Source organism: Sturnira hondurensis, unplaced genomic scaffold, assembly GCF_014824575.4.
Source record: "Sturnira hondurensis isolate 20B ecotype Veracruz unplaced genomic scaffold, ASM1482457v3 Scaffold0019006, whole genome shotgun sequence".
Classification (NCBI taxonomy): Eukaryota; Metazoa; Chordata; class Mammalia; order Chiroptera; family Phyllostomidae; genus Sturnira; species Sturnira hondurensis.
The window spans coordinates 10,675,381-10,693,172 of record NW_028091637.1 but is presented as its reverse complement, the minus strand read 5'-3'; the positions used below and the strand labels follow the sequence as shown (position 1 = coordinate 10,693,172).

General features: G+C 37.2%; 1 protein-coding gene across 36 annotated transcripts in view; it reads left to right on the top strand.

Annotated features, from left to right (window-relative positions):
* The window catches only part of CLASP2 (cytoplasmic linker associated protein 2), a 170,544-nt gene that overhangs the window by 30,483 nt on the left and 122,269 nt on the right, over window positions 1-17,792 (top strand). For 35 of the 36 annotated variants that reach the window (XM_037070789.1, XM_037070788.1, XM_037070829.1 and 32 more), the window contains exon 7: window positions 3,872-3,942. In XM_037070789.1, coding sequence (XP_036926684.1) covers window positions 3,872-3,942 — 71 coding nt within the window. Of the gene's footprint in view, window positions 1-3,871; window positions 3,943-13,151; window positions 13,302-17,792 lie in introns of those variants that run through there. The other variant, XM_037070821.1, reaches the window with a different exon arrangement.

The window sequence follows — 17,792 nt, the reverse complement described above, 5'->3', positions numbered from 1 at the left end:
AATTTTTATTCAAGTATGACATTCATACAGAAAAGTACATAAATCATAAATATGAAGCTCTCTGAATTATCACAGAATAAATACACCCATGTACCTACCCTACAGGTGAAGAAGTAGAACACTACAACATTCCAGAAGTCTCCCCAAATCCTTTTTAATCCTTCCCTTTTCTCTGCTTCTGAAAAGTAACTACAATCTGGACTTCTGTCACCATAGTTTAGTTTTGCCTGTTTTTGAATTTTATGTAAATGGAATCATATAGAATGTACTCTTTGTGTCTGGCTTCATTCAGTTAATATTATCTTTTTAAAAAAACGTTATTTGTTAATCTTGTGGGGGAGGAGGGAGAGAGAAAGAGGAGGAGAGAGAAACATCAGTTTGTTGTTCTGCTTATTTATGCATTCACTGGTTGGTTTTTGTATGTGCCCCAACCAGGGAATCAAGTCTGCAACCTTGGGATATCAGGATGATGCCCCAACCAACTGAGCTACCTGGCCAAGGCAGTATTTTTAAGATACATTTGCATTGTTGTGTTCAGCTGTTGTTAGTTTTCGTTGCGTTATAGTTTTCCATTGTGTGCATAGGCCATACCTTATGATTCCAAACTGTTGGAGGGCTTTCGAGTTGTTTATAATTTGTAGCTTTATGAATAACGCTGTTAAAAACATCTGTGCCTTTTGGTGTACATATGTATTCATTCTCTTGGAATATATCTGAGGAGAATTGCTAGGCCATAGGTATGTTCACCTCTAGTTTATATTGTCGGTTTTCCAGAGTGGTGGTACTTATTTGTAGTCTCAGTAGCACTGTTTGCAAGTTGCTACATTTTCACTGATACTTGGCCTTATTAATCTTATCAATTTAAGATTCTGGTCCATATGTCATCATTACAGTTGTAGTCTATGTTTTTCTGATTACTAATAAAGAAGAGCACCATTTCATATTTATGAGCTATTTGGATATGTTCTCTTGAAATGTCTTTTCAGGTCTCTTGCCCATTTTAAAGAATTGGGTGGTCTATCATTTTTAAAAATTGGTAGGATACATTCCAGATACAAGCCCATTGTCAAATATATATATTTCAAATATAGTCTCCTACCCTGTCATTTGCCCTTTAGTTTCTTGTGTCTTTTGTTGTACACAAGTTCTTAATTTTAATGTAGCCCTCAGTTAGTTCCTTTATGATTAGACAGGTTTTTGTGTTTGGTTTAAAAAAATATTTGTGTGAAGACATTCTCTTGTGTAATTGTCTTGAAGTTTTATTTATATTCAGGTTTGTAGGTACACATGGTTTTTTTTTAGTGTGTGAGGTAGTGGTTCAGATACATTTTTTCCCGTATGGATATCCACTTGATGCAGCAACACTTACTAAAAACATTTTTCATCAGTGTTCCTTTTGTTATAAATTATGTGTCCACATAAGGGCTTAGGAGTTTTGCATTATGCTGAAGGTAAAATTGGCCTATTATATTTATTTCTTCCTAAGTTATGTTTTATAAGTAATTTTAGCTTCCTAGGAGTTTTATTATATGTGGATAGCTTACACTTTAATGTCCTTAATGAAATAAGTCAGCAACTTGTTAACCCTATTTGTGTTGGTGGTTTCCCCCTCCTCTAAGTGACAGATGAGGATTGTGAAACCCAGAGCAGTGATAGCTGGTTGGTGAGAAGCTGAAGACTTTCTGACTGTCAGTCAATAGTTCTTTTCCTCCGTGTTATGCTTATGTCATTCTTCTCTATGGTGTTTCCCAAGCAGGTGGTAGGGGATGGCAAGGACTACATAGGTACAAGGTATGGTAAGATTGGCTTTTTCTCTCTCTCTCTTTTTTTTTCATCCTCCCCTGAGGACATTTTTTCATTGCCTTGAAAGAGAGAGTAGAAGAAGGAGACAGAGGGATGGAGGGTGGGGAGAGACATAGGTATCAGAGAGAAATGCTGATAGGTTACATTCTCACATGCACTCCAGCCAGGGATTGAACCTGCAACCTGGGTATAGGTCCTGATGAGGAATCAAACCTGTGGCCTTTTCGTCTACAGGACAACGCCTCAGCCAGTCCATACTGGCTAGGGGTAAGATTGGCTTTTCCAAGCATGTGGAGTGTTTTCTACTCTTTAGCATATGGACACATTATTTTATAGATAGAGTGTTTTGAATAGTCAAAATACTGGACACATTTCTGAAAGAAATGCCTTTATGAAAGAATTTTGCTTTACCCTTTTCTTCAGATAATTGTTCCACTAAGTGTTTTCCTCTTTCTACTAGCATTTATTTGTAAGAGTTGAGTACAATAATTCAGAAAATTACATTGTTTTCATAGTGGTAATATTCTGATGAGTGGAGCAGTCGGAACACATACAACATTTATCTGTAAAGTTTCTTGTTTTATATGGGTGCAATACATGGCACCCCAAAATAGTCACATTGTAGCATCAGAGATCATTGATCACAGACCACCATAACAAATACAGTAATAACAACAAAGTGTGAAATACTGTGAGGAGTACCAGCTTGTGACAAGAGACGGGAGGGGAGCAAATGCTGCTGGAAGAATGGTGCAAGTAGGCTTGCTTGTCACAGGTTAGCCACAGACTTTCAATATGTAAAAAATGCAGTAACTGCAAAGAACAAGAAAGCAAAGTGCAATAGAACAAGGTATGCCTAAATAATCAATTCCTAGAAGGTTTTTAACTAAAAGATTTTCTTCAGCCAACAAATACCAGTATCTGCACCCTCATTTTACAAGTAAAACAACAGGTGTGGACCTAAAGTGTTAGACTTAAATGTTAAACCTAAAATTTTAGAAATGAAATTGTGACATAGCTATAAGGATAAATCAAAGAACGTCTGACATTTAAAGACACCATGACAGTGGCCTCTTTCCCAAATCTCTGTCATAAATTTAAGACTAAATCATAGCATGGTATATTGGAAAGCAAAGGCAAAGCAAACTAAAAAAAATAGTGCTATCAGCATGATACTATTTTCATCTGAAAAAAAACTTTATATATAAATATAAAACATCAGAAAGGATACAGTTAAATTCTGGATGGTAGGAGTGTGTGGTTTCTTTTCTTTGTTCCTATGTATGTTTTCTAATTTCCTTTTATAATGAGTGTACTTTGCTCTTGTAATAAGAAACACATTTTTAACTAAAAACAGAGCAACAGCAGACGTGTAGAAAGTAATTACTCTAAATATCAGAAGCACTATTACTCCAAATCAGAAGCACTATTACTCTAAATCAGAAGCACTAACAGTTCAATGAAGATAGGTTAGGAGGGAAAACATCAGATTATCAGTCATATCAGCATTACTTTAGTTTCTGACATTTTATATTTCACTTTTTTTATATCTGCCTTAAGTTTCCTTAACATGATTCTTTGTACTTTTTAAGATGTATTGGTGTCATCCTGCTCTCTGTCTACAAGTGTGTCTATTTTGCTTGTTAGTTCAGTTTGACAGTATGGTGATTGAGGGGGAGGAGTAGGGTGTAAGGGGACTAAATCGTAATGAAAAAAATACAATAAAAATGAAATACACATTGGGGATGAATGGATTCATTATAAAATTGGAACTAAAGTATTTCTCATGGGTTTGGAGAAATAATTTTATGGTGAAACCTGGAGAACTACTTTGTGTGAGAGTTATCTTTTCACAGTTTTATACCTGCAAGTCTGTAAAGCGCTACCTGTATTTGGCTGGTTCTTCCAACTGGAGGGGAATGGCTTTCGTCTTTTCTTTTTAGTGAGGTCATTGTAAAAGAGAGTTGTATAGAACTAGCTGGAATTGTTTTTTTCCCTCAGGGAGATGGTGAAAGGAATTATTTCTCTTTAAATCATATGTTACACAAAATTTATTCTTTATTCCCAGATTAGAAATGATATTTGCCAAATTTGATGAAGTGCAGAATTCAGGTGGTATGATTTTCAGTGCCTGCAAAGGTAAGAATAATTAAGTTATTTCCATTTTTAAACATTTCTAAAAATGATTTAGGAAACTTTTCATTATTTAGGAAACTTTTAAGATGCTAAAACATGTCAGTGTTATATTACATTTGATTTTGTGGCTTAAACTTTGTTAGGATATAATAACAAAATCTTTACATTCTGTTGATTATTACCTTTCTGACTCTTGGAGCAAGTGAAAATTTAATAATGTCTGTACTCAATTGTGTGAAATGTTCCTGTTCATTGCCTGTTTTTGTATCTTCCGGGTTGCACATATGGTGACTCTTGCCCTCCATGTTCCATGCATGAAATGTGCTTTCTATTCCCAGAGTAAGTGTTTAACTTAGTTGTTTAAAAAATTTCTTTTGTTATTCAGTTACAGTTCTCCCAATTTTCCCCCCTTAGCTCTCACCTACACTGCTTCCCCCTATACCCTGCACTCCCACCCTATTGTACTTGTCCATAGGTCATTTATGCTTTTTCCTTGACTTGGCTGTTCCCCTTCTTTCCCCTGTTAGCCCTCTCCCTCCTCCCCTTTGGTTACTGTCAGTTTGTTCCTTATTTCCATGTCTCTGGTTCTATTTTGCTTGTTTGTTTTGTTGATTAGGTTCCACTTATAGATGAGATCATGTGGTATTTGTCTTTCACCACCTGCCTTATTTTACTCAGCATAATACTCTCCAGTTCCACCCATGCTGTTGCAAAGGGTAGGAGTTCCTTCTGTCTTTCTGCTGTGTAGTATTCCACTGTGTAAATGTACCACAGTTCCTTGATCTACTCATGTAGTGATGGGCACTTAGGCTACGCCTAGTACTTGGCTATTGTAAATTGTGCTGCCGTGAACATTGGGGTGCATAGGTGTTTTTGGATTGGTGTTTCGGGGTTCTTAGGGTCTAATCCAAGCAGTGGAATCACTGGATCAAAAGGCAATTCCATTTTTAGTTTTTTGAGGAAATTTCATACTGCTTTCCACAGTGGCTGTACCAGTCTGCACTCCCACCAACAGTGCACCAGGGTTTCCTTTTCTCCACAACCTCCTCATCACTTGTTGCTGGTTGATTTGTTAATGATGGCCATTATTCTGGCTGGAGTGAAGTGATACCTCATTGTGGTTTTAATTTGCATGTCTCTGATGGCCAGTGATGCTGAGCATCCTTTCATATGTCTCTGGGCCCTCTGTATGTCCTCCTTGGAGAAGTGCCTGTTCAGGTCCTTTGTCCATTTTTAAATTAGATTTGTCTTCTTGGTGTAGAGTCATATGAGTTCTTTATATATTTTGGAGATCAAACTCTTGTCTGAGGTATCATTTGCAAATACGTTTTCCCATACAATTGGTTCCCTTGTCATTTTACTGATTTTTTTTAAGTTGTGCAGAAGCTTTTTAATTTAATGTAGTCCCATTTGTTTATTCTTTCCTTTATATCCCTTTCCCTAGGGAACATATGGATGAAAATATTCCTGTGTGGGATATCTGAGATTTTCCTGCCTATGTTCTCCTATAGGCCTTTTATGGTGTCATGACTTATATTTATAAATTTTTTATCCATCTTGAGTTTGTTTTTGTGTATGGTGTAAGATGGTGGTCTAGTTTCATTTTTTACATGCACCTGTCCAAATCTGTCAACACCATTTATTGAAGAGGCTATTTTTACTTTATTTTATGCAATTGCCCTCTTTGTTGAATATTAACTGACCATAGCGACATGGTTTATTTCTGGGCTTTCTATTCTGTTCCATTGATCTATGTGTCTGTTCTTATGCCAGCACCAGACTGTTTTGATTACAGTGGTCTTATAATATAGTTTGATGTAAGGTATTGTGATCCCCCCTACTTTGTTCTTCTTGTTTAAAATTGCTGAGGCTATTCCGGGTCATTTATGGTCCCATATAAATTTTTGAAATATTTGTTCTATTCTGTGAAATATGTCATTGGTATTTTACGACGGTTTGACTTGAATCTATAAATTGTTTTGGGTAGTATGGACATTTTAATGATGTTAATTCTTCCAGTCCATGAACACAGTATATACTTCCATTTGTTTGTGTCTTCCTTGATTTCTTTCTTCAGTGTTCTGTAGTTTTCTGAGTACAAGTCGTTTACCTCCTTGGTTAAGTTTATTGCTAGGGACTTTATTTTTTTTGTTGTTGCTGTTGTTTTACTTAGTTGTTTTCGGGAAAAGTCATGGGGTTGAAGGATTCCATTACACCTGTATGTAGACTGTTACTGATGATACTGGTGAAGAGACACAGATGTAGGAATTTTATCACCATCATCATTTTTGGCTTCTTAATTAGAAGTTGGAATTCATGGAAGTTGGCCTTAGTATTCGGCATTTATTTGATTTTGTGGTTGCTCTACTTTTTGTGCAGATACTAAATTGTATTTGGTTTTGTTGGGTAGCATTTACCTAGACTTCAGTCTTTCATTACTAATTAGCCTTATATGTAAAGAGTGTGTTCTATTTTCAAAGATAGTATAGATGTTTTTTCAGCTAGGAAATTAGGTTCATATTAGAGAGAATGTGATTAGTTTAGTAATGTAAATAATGCTGGAGAAAAAACTTAGTGTATGAGTTGTATAGTTAAATAATAGGAAAACTAGTTAATAATATAAATTAGGTTTTTTTTCTGTCTGGATAAAACCAAGACAGAGCCTTGTTTTGTTGCAGGAAGGCAGAGGGAGTAAGGATTTAGTGTTAAAAAGATTGCATCTACTCCAATCTAAACTTCGTTCCAGAAGCATGAATTGACTTTAGTGCAACTGGTCCTCACGCCAACTACCACCCGTTTCTCACTCCCCTGAGAAGAAAGTGTTTTAAGTGCCTTGTCCTTCTTTCTCCAGCAGTTACCTCTGTCCATTTCCATAGAAACCAGAAACAGCAGGAAGATGACGAGTTGTTAAAATTCTTTGAATTACAATTTTTGGGTTTTCATGTTATTTATAGTACATTCTCATTTTTGTGTTCCAGACTGTGTAGTTACAACTCTAAGAAAAGGGGTATAATGCTAATTATAAATTTAAAATACTCAATATTTATTATCTGGTATGGTTTATTTTGAAGGAACTGTTATTCTAGTATTTTGTGAGGTTATTTCTGTTACCTTCAATAGATTTTTCCCCCATATTCTTTTAGCCTTCATTTCTTTTTTTATTTAAATATATTTTATTTATTATACCATTACAGTTGTTCTATTCCCCTCTTCATTCCCCTCCACCTTGCACACTCCCTCCCCCACTATCCCTCCCCTTTAGTTTATGACTATGTGCCTCAAGTTCTTTAAATTCTATATTTCCCTTATTATTCTTGCCCTCCCCCCATCTATTTTCTACCTACTGTCTATGCTATTTTCTGTACCTTCTCCCCCCTTCTCCTCCCACTCCCCTGTTGCTAACCCTCCATGTGTTCTTCATTTCTATGGTTCTGCTCCTGATCTAGCTGTCCTCTTGGTTTGCTTTTGTTTTAGGTGTGGTTGTTAATAACTGTGTGTTTGCTGTCCTTTCACTGTTCATATTTTTCATCATCTCTTTCCTATATAAGTCCCTTTAGCATTTCATATAATAAGGGCTTGGTGATGATGAACTCCTTGAACTTGACCTTATCTGAAAAGCACTTTATCTGTCCTTCAATTCTAAATGAAAGCTTTGCTGGATAAAGCAGTCTTGGATGTAGGTCTTTAGATTTCATGACTTGGAATATTTCTTTCCAGCCCCTTCTTGCCTGTAAGGTCTCTTTTGAGAAATCCACTGACAGTCTGATGGGCACTCCTTTGTAGGTGACTGTCCCCTTATCCCTTGCTGCTTCTAGGATTCTCTCCTTCATTTTGGTCTTGGCTAATGTAATTATGATGTGCCTTGGTGTGTTCCTTCTTGGGTCCAACTTCTTTGGGACTCTCTGAGCTTCCTGGATTTCCTGGAAGTCTATTTCCTTTGCCAGACTGGGGAAGTTCTCCTTTATTATTTGTTGAAATAACTTTTCCACTCGTGGCTGTTTCTTTTCCCCTTCTGGTACCCCTATAATTCAGATGTTGGAATGTTTAAAGATGTCCTGGAGGTTCCTAAGCCTCTCCTCATTTTTTTGAATTCTTGTTTCTTCCTTCTTTTGTGTTTGGTTGTTTCTTTCTTCCTTCTAGTCCACTCCCTTGATTTGAGTCCCAGTTTTCTTCCTATCACTATTGGTTCCCTGTGCATTTCCCTTCATTTCAATTAGTTTAGCCTTCATATGTTCCTCTAATTTGTGACTATAGTCAACCAGTTCAGTGACCATCCTGATCACCAGTGCTTTGAACTGTGCATCTTATGGGTTGGCTATCTCTTGGTCACTTAATTGTATTTCTGGAGGTTTGATCTGTTCTTCTGTTTGAATCTCTCTCTTTTTTTTTTTTTGCTCTGGTTGCACCTGTTATGTAGTGAGGGGCGGAGCCTTAGGTGTTCACCAGGATGGGTAAACCCAATCACTGGGTTGTGATGCTGTATGTGGGGGCAGGTCAGAGAGGGAGCCATGGATGGCACTTGCTGTGCTCTTTCTCAGATCTCAGTCTCCTCTGCCACTTCCCACAAGCAAATTGGGCCCGTCTGGTTCTGGTTTCTGGGTGGGTGGACTGGTGTATGTTCTAGGACCCTGTGGGTCTCTCCAGCAAACTCTCTTGTGAGGCCGGGAGTTTCTCCTGGCCCCTCAAACCACCCCCCACCCCGAGTGTTTTCAGTCGGTGCTTTGAGGTTTTATTTCCTCGTGCAAACCCTGGGTTGCACAGTCCGTCTCATGGCCCATTTTCTCCTGGTTTATCTCTGCAGGAATGTGTGATGGTAGTCAGCCAGCCACCTTGTGCACTGGGTCTGCTTGTTTTCTCCCTGCGCCCCGGGTCTACCAGCCGCCTCTTTTTCCTGCTGCAACCCCTCTCTGCCGGCCACCGATTCTGCTCCTCTTACTGGTCTGGATGAAGGGTTCAGTTTTTCTTTCAGTTCTGGTTGTATTTTTGTTTCTAAATTTTGTTGTCCTTAATTTTGGTTTTGAGGAGGCACAGCATGTCTACCTATGCCTCCATCTTGGCCAGAAGTCCAGTAATGATGTTTTTGAAGACAGTATTATGCTATGGTTGAAAAATACTTTAATGGATTCATTAATAAGGGAGAGGACTAGAAGAGGGAAGGAAGCCCATTTATCATTTTGGCAGCCACCAAACCCACTCCTTTCCCTTATCTTTATTTTCTCTTTGTGACCTAATCTAGCTCAGAGGCTTTAAACAGGAACTATTTGCTGATGACTCTTAAATGTGTAGTTTTAGCCCTCATTCATCTCTCCCTTATGCTGTAGAATTGGTAGCCTGTGGCCTCTACAACATTTCCATTTGGATGCCTAATGGGCATCCGGACTTAACATGTACAAAACTGAAACAACTGTTTCAGTTGTCTCTTCCTTTCCTTCAAATCTGTTCTTCCCTCAGTTTACCCATTTCAGTCAGTGGTACCATCATCAGCTCAGTTTAGGAGTCTGAATTAATCTCTAATTAGTCATTTACCTATTAGTCTTAATTAGTCATTTCTTCCTCTGAAATGTTGCTATATCCCAAATTTGTTTCTTCATCACCACTGCTAAAACCCCTTTCTAAATCCCCTTTCATTTTTGCCAAGATTACTACAATAGATTTCTGTACCACGTTTTCCTCCTGCAATCTATTTTCTATCCAGAAGCGGGAATGATCTTAAAATGTACATTAGATCCTGTCTCAACAGTGAAGAAGAAGAGAGTCAAGGATTCTGGCTCCCTGGGCCTGCATTTTAGGAAGGGAGAACAGGTCACAAACAAGTGCACAGGTGGATCTCGAGTGATCACAGTCGGTCAAGGAAGAAGTACAACTGCCCTTTGTTTAATGAATTTAATTTACATTATTTTTAAAATCCTTGCTGCCAAATTAAAAGCCATTAAATAAAAACACTATTTCCACTAATATTATAGTATGTTTCATTTCAACTCAGTATACTTAAATAATTTTCACAGGTAGAAAAATGTATCAATTAAACACTGAAAACAGATTTTGATAGTAACAATTTAAATGCAAAAAATAGTTTGTACCTGAAGTAATAAATGTCTTTTCAACTCCTTTTTTATTTCTGCACATTTTCCTCCCACAAAATGTTTAGTCCATTTTGGGCTCATTGTTACTGTATATGTAAAGTAAAAGTGTAAAATAAAAATAGAACAGGCCCTGGCTGGTGTGGCTCAGTTGTTTGGAGCATTATCTGTAGACATAAAAGTCTCGTCATATTCAATTCTCGGGCAGAGCACATACGCAGGTTACGGGTTCGGTCCCCCGTTGGCTCTCATATGAGAAGACAACCAGTCAGTGTCTCCCTCACCCCTGTCTCTTTCTCCTCTCCTCCTCCTCTCTCCCCTCTCCCCTCTCCTCCTCTCTTTCTAAAAGCAATTAAAAAATGTCCTTGGGTAAAGATAAAAAGAAAGTAATAGAATAGGAAAATGTTCTAAATCAAAATAAAGTCTCAAGATGAAAACTCACAAGAATAGTTTATGCACAGCCAAGGTTTGATCCTTGGCTGGGGTGTGTGTGGGAGGCAGCTGACCAATGTTTCTCTCTCATGTCTATGTTCCTTCTCTTTCTCCCTTCCCCTCTCTTTAGAAAATCAATTAAACATATCCTAGGGTGAGGATTTAAAAAAAAAAAGTTTACACACAGGACAGACTGAAAAGCTGTTAAAGATAGCTACCTTTTCTTTTTGTTGCTTTATATACGTAATGCAAAGCAAATTGTTGTGAGTTCACCCAAATGTGGCATTTAATTCACATTTGTTCCATATGATATTGTGTGACTAGAAACTATCATGGTAAGTAAAAATTTTTGGTGTGCCTTTGCCTGAAATAAATCGTAATAAGGAAACATCACACTTCTTATATTGATTGAGAGTGTTGTGGAATGAAAAGTCATTTTGCTAAATACAGACAAAAACAAAACCCAGAGGATTTGTTGTAAAGGTAGTATGACTTTTTAAGAGCTGTTACAGCTGGAAGCTGTCATCTTACATCATTAAGTGAAGGACTTAGGCTATGGAGTTGGTAAGTAACTCAGTGATGCCATTTTAGAATAGTGGGGCAAATTTCTCTGAGCGTTGGCATATTCGAATTGAGACCTGATAAAGGAGAATGAGCCAGTCACGGGATCAATGGTAGGAAAAGTGTTTTGGGCAGAGAAAACAAGACTGTAAAGACCCAGAGGTAGAAAAGGACTTAGTGTATTTGAAGGACAGAAGGGAGGCCAGGGATGGGTTGGAAGGGAGACCATGCATGAGAAGTAGTTGAAAAAATAAGCAGGAACCGTGATATGAGCTCCTTGTAGGCCGTAGGAGAAGTAGTAATGAACTTCTGAGAGTAGCAAGGATTCTAGGCAGGAGAGGGATGAGGTGAGTGAAGTGACATGGTCTAACTCTGTCTTACTGTTCTGAGAACCAGTCTTTTTTTTTTCCTCTTTAGTCTACCTCTTTTCCCTTATTTATGTCCTGGTATATAACTACATCTCATGCTTTTGTCTCTGATTTCTTTCATAATTGTCATTTCTATATTCATTCCATTTCAGTTTTGATTGAATTTTTTACTTGATTTTCTAGTGCATTAGTTTAGCACAACTCAAGAACACAAAGAAAATGGTACCATCTGAGATTTGAGCTTGCCATTTAGTTTAAAAATGGTGAGAAATGGACAACTTTTTTTAAAAGATTTTATTTATTTTTTAGAGAGGAGAAGGGAGGGAGAGAAACATCAGTGTGTGGTTGCCTCTCATGTGCCCCCCCACCGGGGACCTGGCCTGCAACTCAGGCATGTGCCCTGACTGGGAATCGAACCAGTGACCCTTGAGTTCACAGGCCAGCACTCAGTCCACTGAGCCACACCAGCCAAAGCTGAATAACATTTTTTGTCTTCAAGGTTTTGCAAGCCTGACGGTAATTCTTGTATTACAAAGTAAATTAGGCAGACTTCCTAAGTACAGTGGAATTAGATCTCCTAGTAGAAGGGAACTGGATTTAAAATTAATCAGATTGTGGCTGAAAGGAGGCAACCCCAGCCCTGTAGGAAGGAAAGGGCTGAAAATTGCAGGCCCCCTATGATTATAGCAGAGCCTGGTGTCATCATGGAGCTTTCTAGACAGTCTCCTACGCTAATCGAGATGTAAATACCAACAGCGTTGGTGGCTCTGACTGCAAGTCTTTTCCTCTTTCACTATGAAAAAAAACGTGCATAATTCCAATGTGTCCACTGTATGTGTAGGACCTAATGCAGCTGTAGCATGTAATCATTGTAAAATATTTCCCAGCTTCTCTGTTTGAAACAGTTACTAGGAAAAGAATTGCTCTAAGAGGCTGGCTATAAGACAAAGCACAGAAACTAGGCTTTGGAATTACCTTGATATTTGGCTTATTGGAAGTGGTAAGGTAACCTGCAGTTAAGCTTTTTATGTGTTTATAACATACCCTTTGGTGAAAGGCAAAGCAGTGCTTCATAGGCTGATTTTTAAAGGTATCTATTTGTGACTGTGCACTCCAGGGCCTTCTCTGAGGTTGATAATGTGCTGATGGTTGTGCAGCTTGGATGGAGGGTGCCTGTGTGTCTGCAGCTGCGCACTGGTGAGGTTCTGTTTCCACCAGAAGCAAGCTTTGTTCCGTGTGGCCCTGCTGTCCGCACACAGAGCAGCCTTTGATGAGCTGCCTTTGACGTGATTTGTTTACGGCAGCCAGAAATGCTTCCTGCATAATGAGAGCAGTTAATCATGGAAACTGGGCTATTCTTGTTTGTGCACTTCTAGCAGTCTTCTGTTGTAAACATTACAAGGATGAAAACCTTTAAAAAAGGTGCAAATTATTTAATCCATGAGATCATGTGATTGCTACTGATTGCATGGATATCTTTAGGGAAGCAGAAAATGATTGCTGAACACATGCCTTGTGTTTTGATGATTGCATTAAAAGTCCCCCAGTGAAATGGCATTTATTGGCTCCCAGAGCTATTCTTACATTAAATTTCAGTCGTCCAGTATAAGGAGAAACATCATAACCTGTGTCTAACAGCCTATGTGCAGTTGAAGAATAATCTTGATCAAGCACTGCTAGGTTCTGCTAAATAGACAGGGTTTTCAACAAGACCCCAGACTTTTATTTTGAAGTGGTGTAGCAGCTGTTGGCTATTGCGGTGCAGAGCTGCAGCGCGGCCTGGGTCACACAGTGCTCCCGGTGTCTGCAGGCTGCAGGCCGAGCCCAGTGGCGCAGGCACTGAGCCGCATTTATTTGTTGTGCTGTTTGACCTCTTGGTTTGAGAGAGCTCCCTGGACCATCTGAATGGCTATGGGAGATGGTGAGTAAGATTTATTTTCCTTCTTTTGCTTGTGTTATACACTTGCTTTGAAAGTGAAGATCATTTGCTATGTGAGGAATATATTTCTCCCTTAAGAATGAAGGACGTGTGTGTGTACACAGTCATGTATGCATGTATGCACGTGTGTGCTTACTTGTCATTTGGTATCTTTTTCTACTTGATATGTCTGTATGGGATCTGGCGAATATAAGGTGACAATTTACCTTGCAATCCAAGCAAGCCCTCAGTCTTTGGTGATAGATATAAGGAAGAGATATTGGAAGAAACATGGAATATATGCAAAAGCTGTAAACAGGGAATATGGCCTTTGGAAGAATGACTGATTTGGCAGGAAGATTTGGTTAACTAGCGTGACATCTTTCCTGTTGTGTTTGACAACAAGTAGAATTCTGTGGTATAAAGTAGTTAAAGAGGCAAAATGGCTTGCCACAGACACTATTTTAATTAATATGCTTGTGATTTTTTCAGAGTCCCTAGTAAATAGTTTTTCAGAAAATATTTAGTCTTTTACAATTTCTATAGATGATATAATTTGCTTAAGAATTGATTTTATGAGTGCTCTACTATGATAAAAATAATTTTAAAATATTTTTATAGTGCATTTTACTTTTCCAAAGCACTTTCGAATACTTAGTATACATTAACTCCTCAAGTCCAGATAACTCTGTGAAATATACAGAGTATTTTGGCATTTCCATTTCACAGATTGAAAAACTGAGGTTTGCTGAGATTATAAGTCTCAAGCACAGAACAAACTAGAACCAAATCTAATGCTTTTGTTATTTTCCTTCATAACGCTTAATACTTGAGCTTTTTTTCCCATTATTGAACCTTTTGTTAAGATGCTTAGAGGTATGCTTTATATTTGCATCAAAACCAGAGATGTGTATGAAGGGGAATTTGAGGTTACTCAAAAAATGTTTTGCATATATTTTCACTAATTTCTTAATGAAGATTGACAGTCCTGGGGAATTTTAATTCTACTAGTTTCAGCCTTTCTTACGACTATGTGATGACTTCCCTCTAAAGAGTTTGTGTGCCTGGGACTATGAGGAATAAGATGCAGACTTACCAAAATGATGATATTAGTAAATGACCATTTAAACTATTATGAAGATGTTAATGGAAATATGATAGTAAGTTTGGTTTTGCATATTGTTCAGGTTTATTCCAAGAATTTCTGTAAAAGAATTTAGGTGACTTTTATGTCCTTATGTAAATAAATAATAAAATAATTCTGACTACTAAGTTTTAAAGTAAAATCCATCAAAATTAGCAAATTAAATTTTCATATACTTAAGGATCTTGCAAGTTTGTTTGTTGAAATCTTAATTTACAGGCAACTCTCAGTGTTGCATTTGGTTTGGGCCATATGAAGATTTTTCTTTCTTAAACGTATAGGTTCAGTCAGTGGCTATCAACATGTATTTATTTAGTTTTTCTTTTTTCAAGTAGTACATAAATACATTCAGACTGTTTAGGAATGTTTTGATTTAAAAAAATTAAAATAACAACCTCTTATAAAGCTCAGAGGGTAACATTATGTTCCTGTTCATTTTCTTCCAAATGGAAATACTTTTCTCGGATATTACTGGTAATTAAAGTAATATACCTTCACTAAAATATTAAAAATCTACACAATAAAAAATAAAGATATATATTTTGAGATTTATAGCTATTAACATTTTTATATATACTCCTGTATAGTTAGTCTCTCACATACAATGTACATATCCCATACTAGTATCATGTGAACATATATAACAAATAAATTGTGCTATTCCTAACCCATGTTGTTTTTTATTCCTTCATTTTATTTATTTATTTTATTGCTTCATTTTAAATTGGAAACTTAGCACAAATATAGTTTTCTCCTTTTCTTAAAAATATTTTGTTTATGTATCTTTAGAGAGGAAGGGAAGGAGAGAAGGAGAGAAACATCAATGTATGGTTGCCTCTTATGAGTCCCCTGCTGGGAACTGGCCTGCAACCCAGGCATGTGCCCTGACTGGGAATTGAACCGTGATCATGTGGTTCGCAGGCCCGCACTCAATCCACTGAGCTACACCAGCCAGGGCAGTCTTCTTTTCAAAATTCAAATAATGCAGATAGAGCAAAAGTCCCCTCCAAACTACTTCTGAGCCTCAATCCCAAATGTAAGCAGAGATGAACACTTTCATTAGTATGGAGTTTATCTTTTTCTGCCTTTTACTGTGCCCTACATATATATATTAAGCACCAAGATAAATGATTTTGTTTTTACCGAGTTTACATAAACCATATCATTCTGAATGTATATTTGCTATTTGCTATGTACTCAATATGCCATAGAGATTTTAATGTAGTCATGTGTAACTGCTTCACTTGTTTGAACTGTTGCATAGAATTCCGTAGCATGGATGTATCATAACCATTTCTTCTTTTAAGGAATTTTAGATAGTTTAATCACATGATTTTTCTAAACGATTCTGTCAAAACACCTTTGTGCAAAATATAATATGTGTGTATATATATACAAATACCCACACACATATATTTCTTAAAATAGTCTAGAAGTAGAATTTCTGGATCAGAGTTTTTATTTATTTCAAATTGCATTAGCTATAGTTAATTTTCCTCCAAAAGAGGCTTTACCACTTACCACTAACAGTCCTCTCTTCTTTTCAGTTTTTGTTTTTACTAATCTATTAACAATTTGCCTATCAGATGAGTGAAAAGTAATGTCACCCTTTTGAAAACATCTCTGCTTTCTAATAAGATTAATGATTTTCATACACTTTTTTATTTGTATTTCCTTTTCTGTAGATTGTCTACTAAATTGCCTTAGGTGATTTTTGGGTTATTTGACTTTTTTGTTGCTTATTTTTAGTTGCTCTTTATATATTCTGGTTATTGATCTATTATCTATTAAACTTGGTTTTGTGAAACACTGTGAAGACTATCAGTTTAAGAGTTTCTGGTACTTTTCTATTCACTTGTATCTCTACTTACCCTAGAGTATAAAACTGAGCAGTCAGATGATTGTGAGGTAATGATGGGCAGTCAAACCTGATGGAGTTAAAAACCTGTAGGATTATTATGTGGCACTGAGCCCTGCAAGCTGCGTCAAAAGCTCAGGAGAGGAATTTGGCCTTTTGTTGTTAAGCTGCAGGGTGACTGGAAAGAAACAAGTTTTTGTTGCAGATAGACTGTTTATAAACTCTTTTTTCTTTTTGTATCCTTACCCAAAGACATGCTTATTGATTTTAGAGAGGGGGAAGAGCTAGAGAAAGAGGAAGAGAAACATCAATTGATTGCCTCTCACACATGCCCCGATGGGGGACTGAACCTGCGTCCTTTCTGTTTATGGGAGGACACTCCAACCAGCTGAGACACCCCAGCCAGTGCACTGTTTGTAAACTTTTAACATTTCAGCACGGTTTATTATTTCAAATATGGATCTTTTAAAAAATTTATACAAGTGATGGTATCACTTCACCTTTCTTGAGGTAAGCCTTCTGGGACCACTCCAGATTGATATAAAACTATTGGTGTTGGGGGTAGGGAACAACAGTAAGAAATTATGCTGAATATTTCTCTTCCATACGCTAGAATATTCTGTGATTGGGTAATTTAAGTCACTAAAAGAAAGCAACTCTTCAATTTACTGGCAAACTTTTATTCTAGTGATAAGGGGGGGGAAAGTCTGTAAGGAGAAAAAGGAAATTACAGGGGACAAAAGACGGAGCACTTAGGAACAGTATAGGCTGTAAGTAGTGGGCACTAAGATTGAAAATCTTAGCGATCTTGAAGCAGACCCATTTACCTACCTGGGTGCAAGGTGTTTGATACCAGTAGCAACATATCCTCAAACATGATTTTGCTAATGAACCTGAATCTTCAGGAAAAGGTTCACATTGTTTCTTTGTAGAATGGTATAGTTGATTTCTTGACAGCTATTATGACCAACCTTTAGCTGTCAGGAAAATTTACCTGAAATGACTAGATTTTGAAAAGCTTCTAAATAAACCTTATAATGAGAGCTGCATTTATTATTTAGTGTGATATTATACTTTCATCACATATGCTAGATTTATTAATACCATATAATGGTCTAAATTGCATTTGCCCCTTCATTAAACTATTGAAGTTCTTGAATTTTTAAAGGACCCCTTTAAAGAAAAGGGTAAATGCCTTCTAATATGTTTTAACTAGTTAATACCTACTTAGAATTTTTAAGAGACTTAATAAAATTTTTGGCCTCTTTTAAACTTGGTATGAAATGGACTTTTTAATAAATAAAATAGTTTCACTTTTAAGACTCTGCTCCTGAGAACACAACATGTTCAAGTAAGTATTAAAATTTGGCTATTGTTGCCCTGGCTGTTGTGTCTCAATGGACTGAGGGCAGGCCTGCCATCTAAAAGGTCACTGGTTCGATTCCCAGTTGGGGCACATGCCTGGATTGTGGGCCAGGTCTCCAGGTTAGAG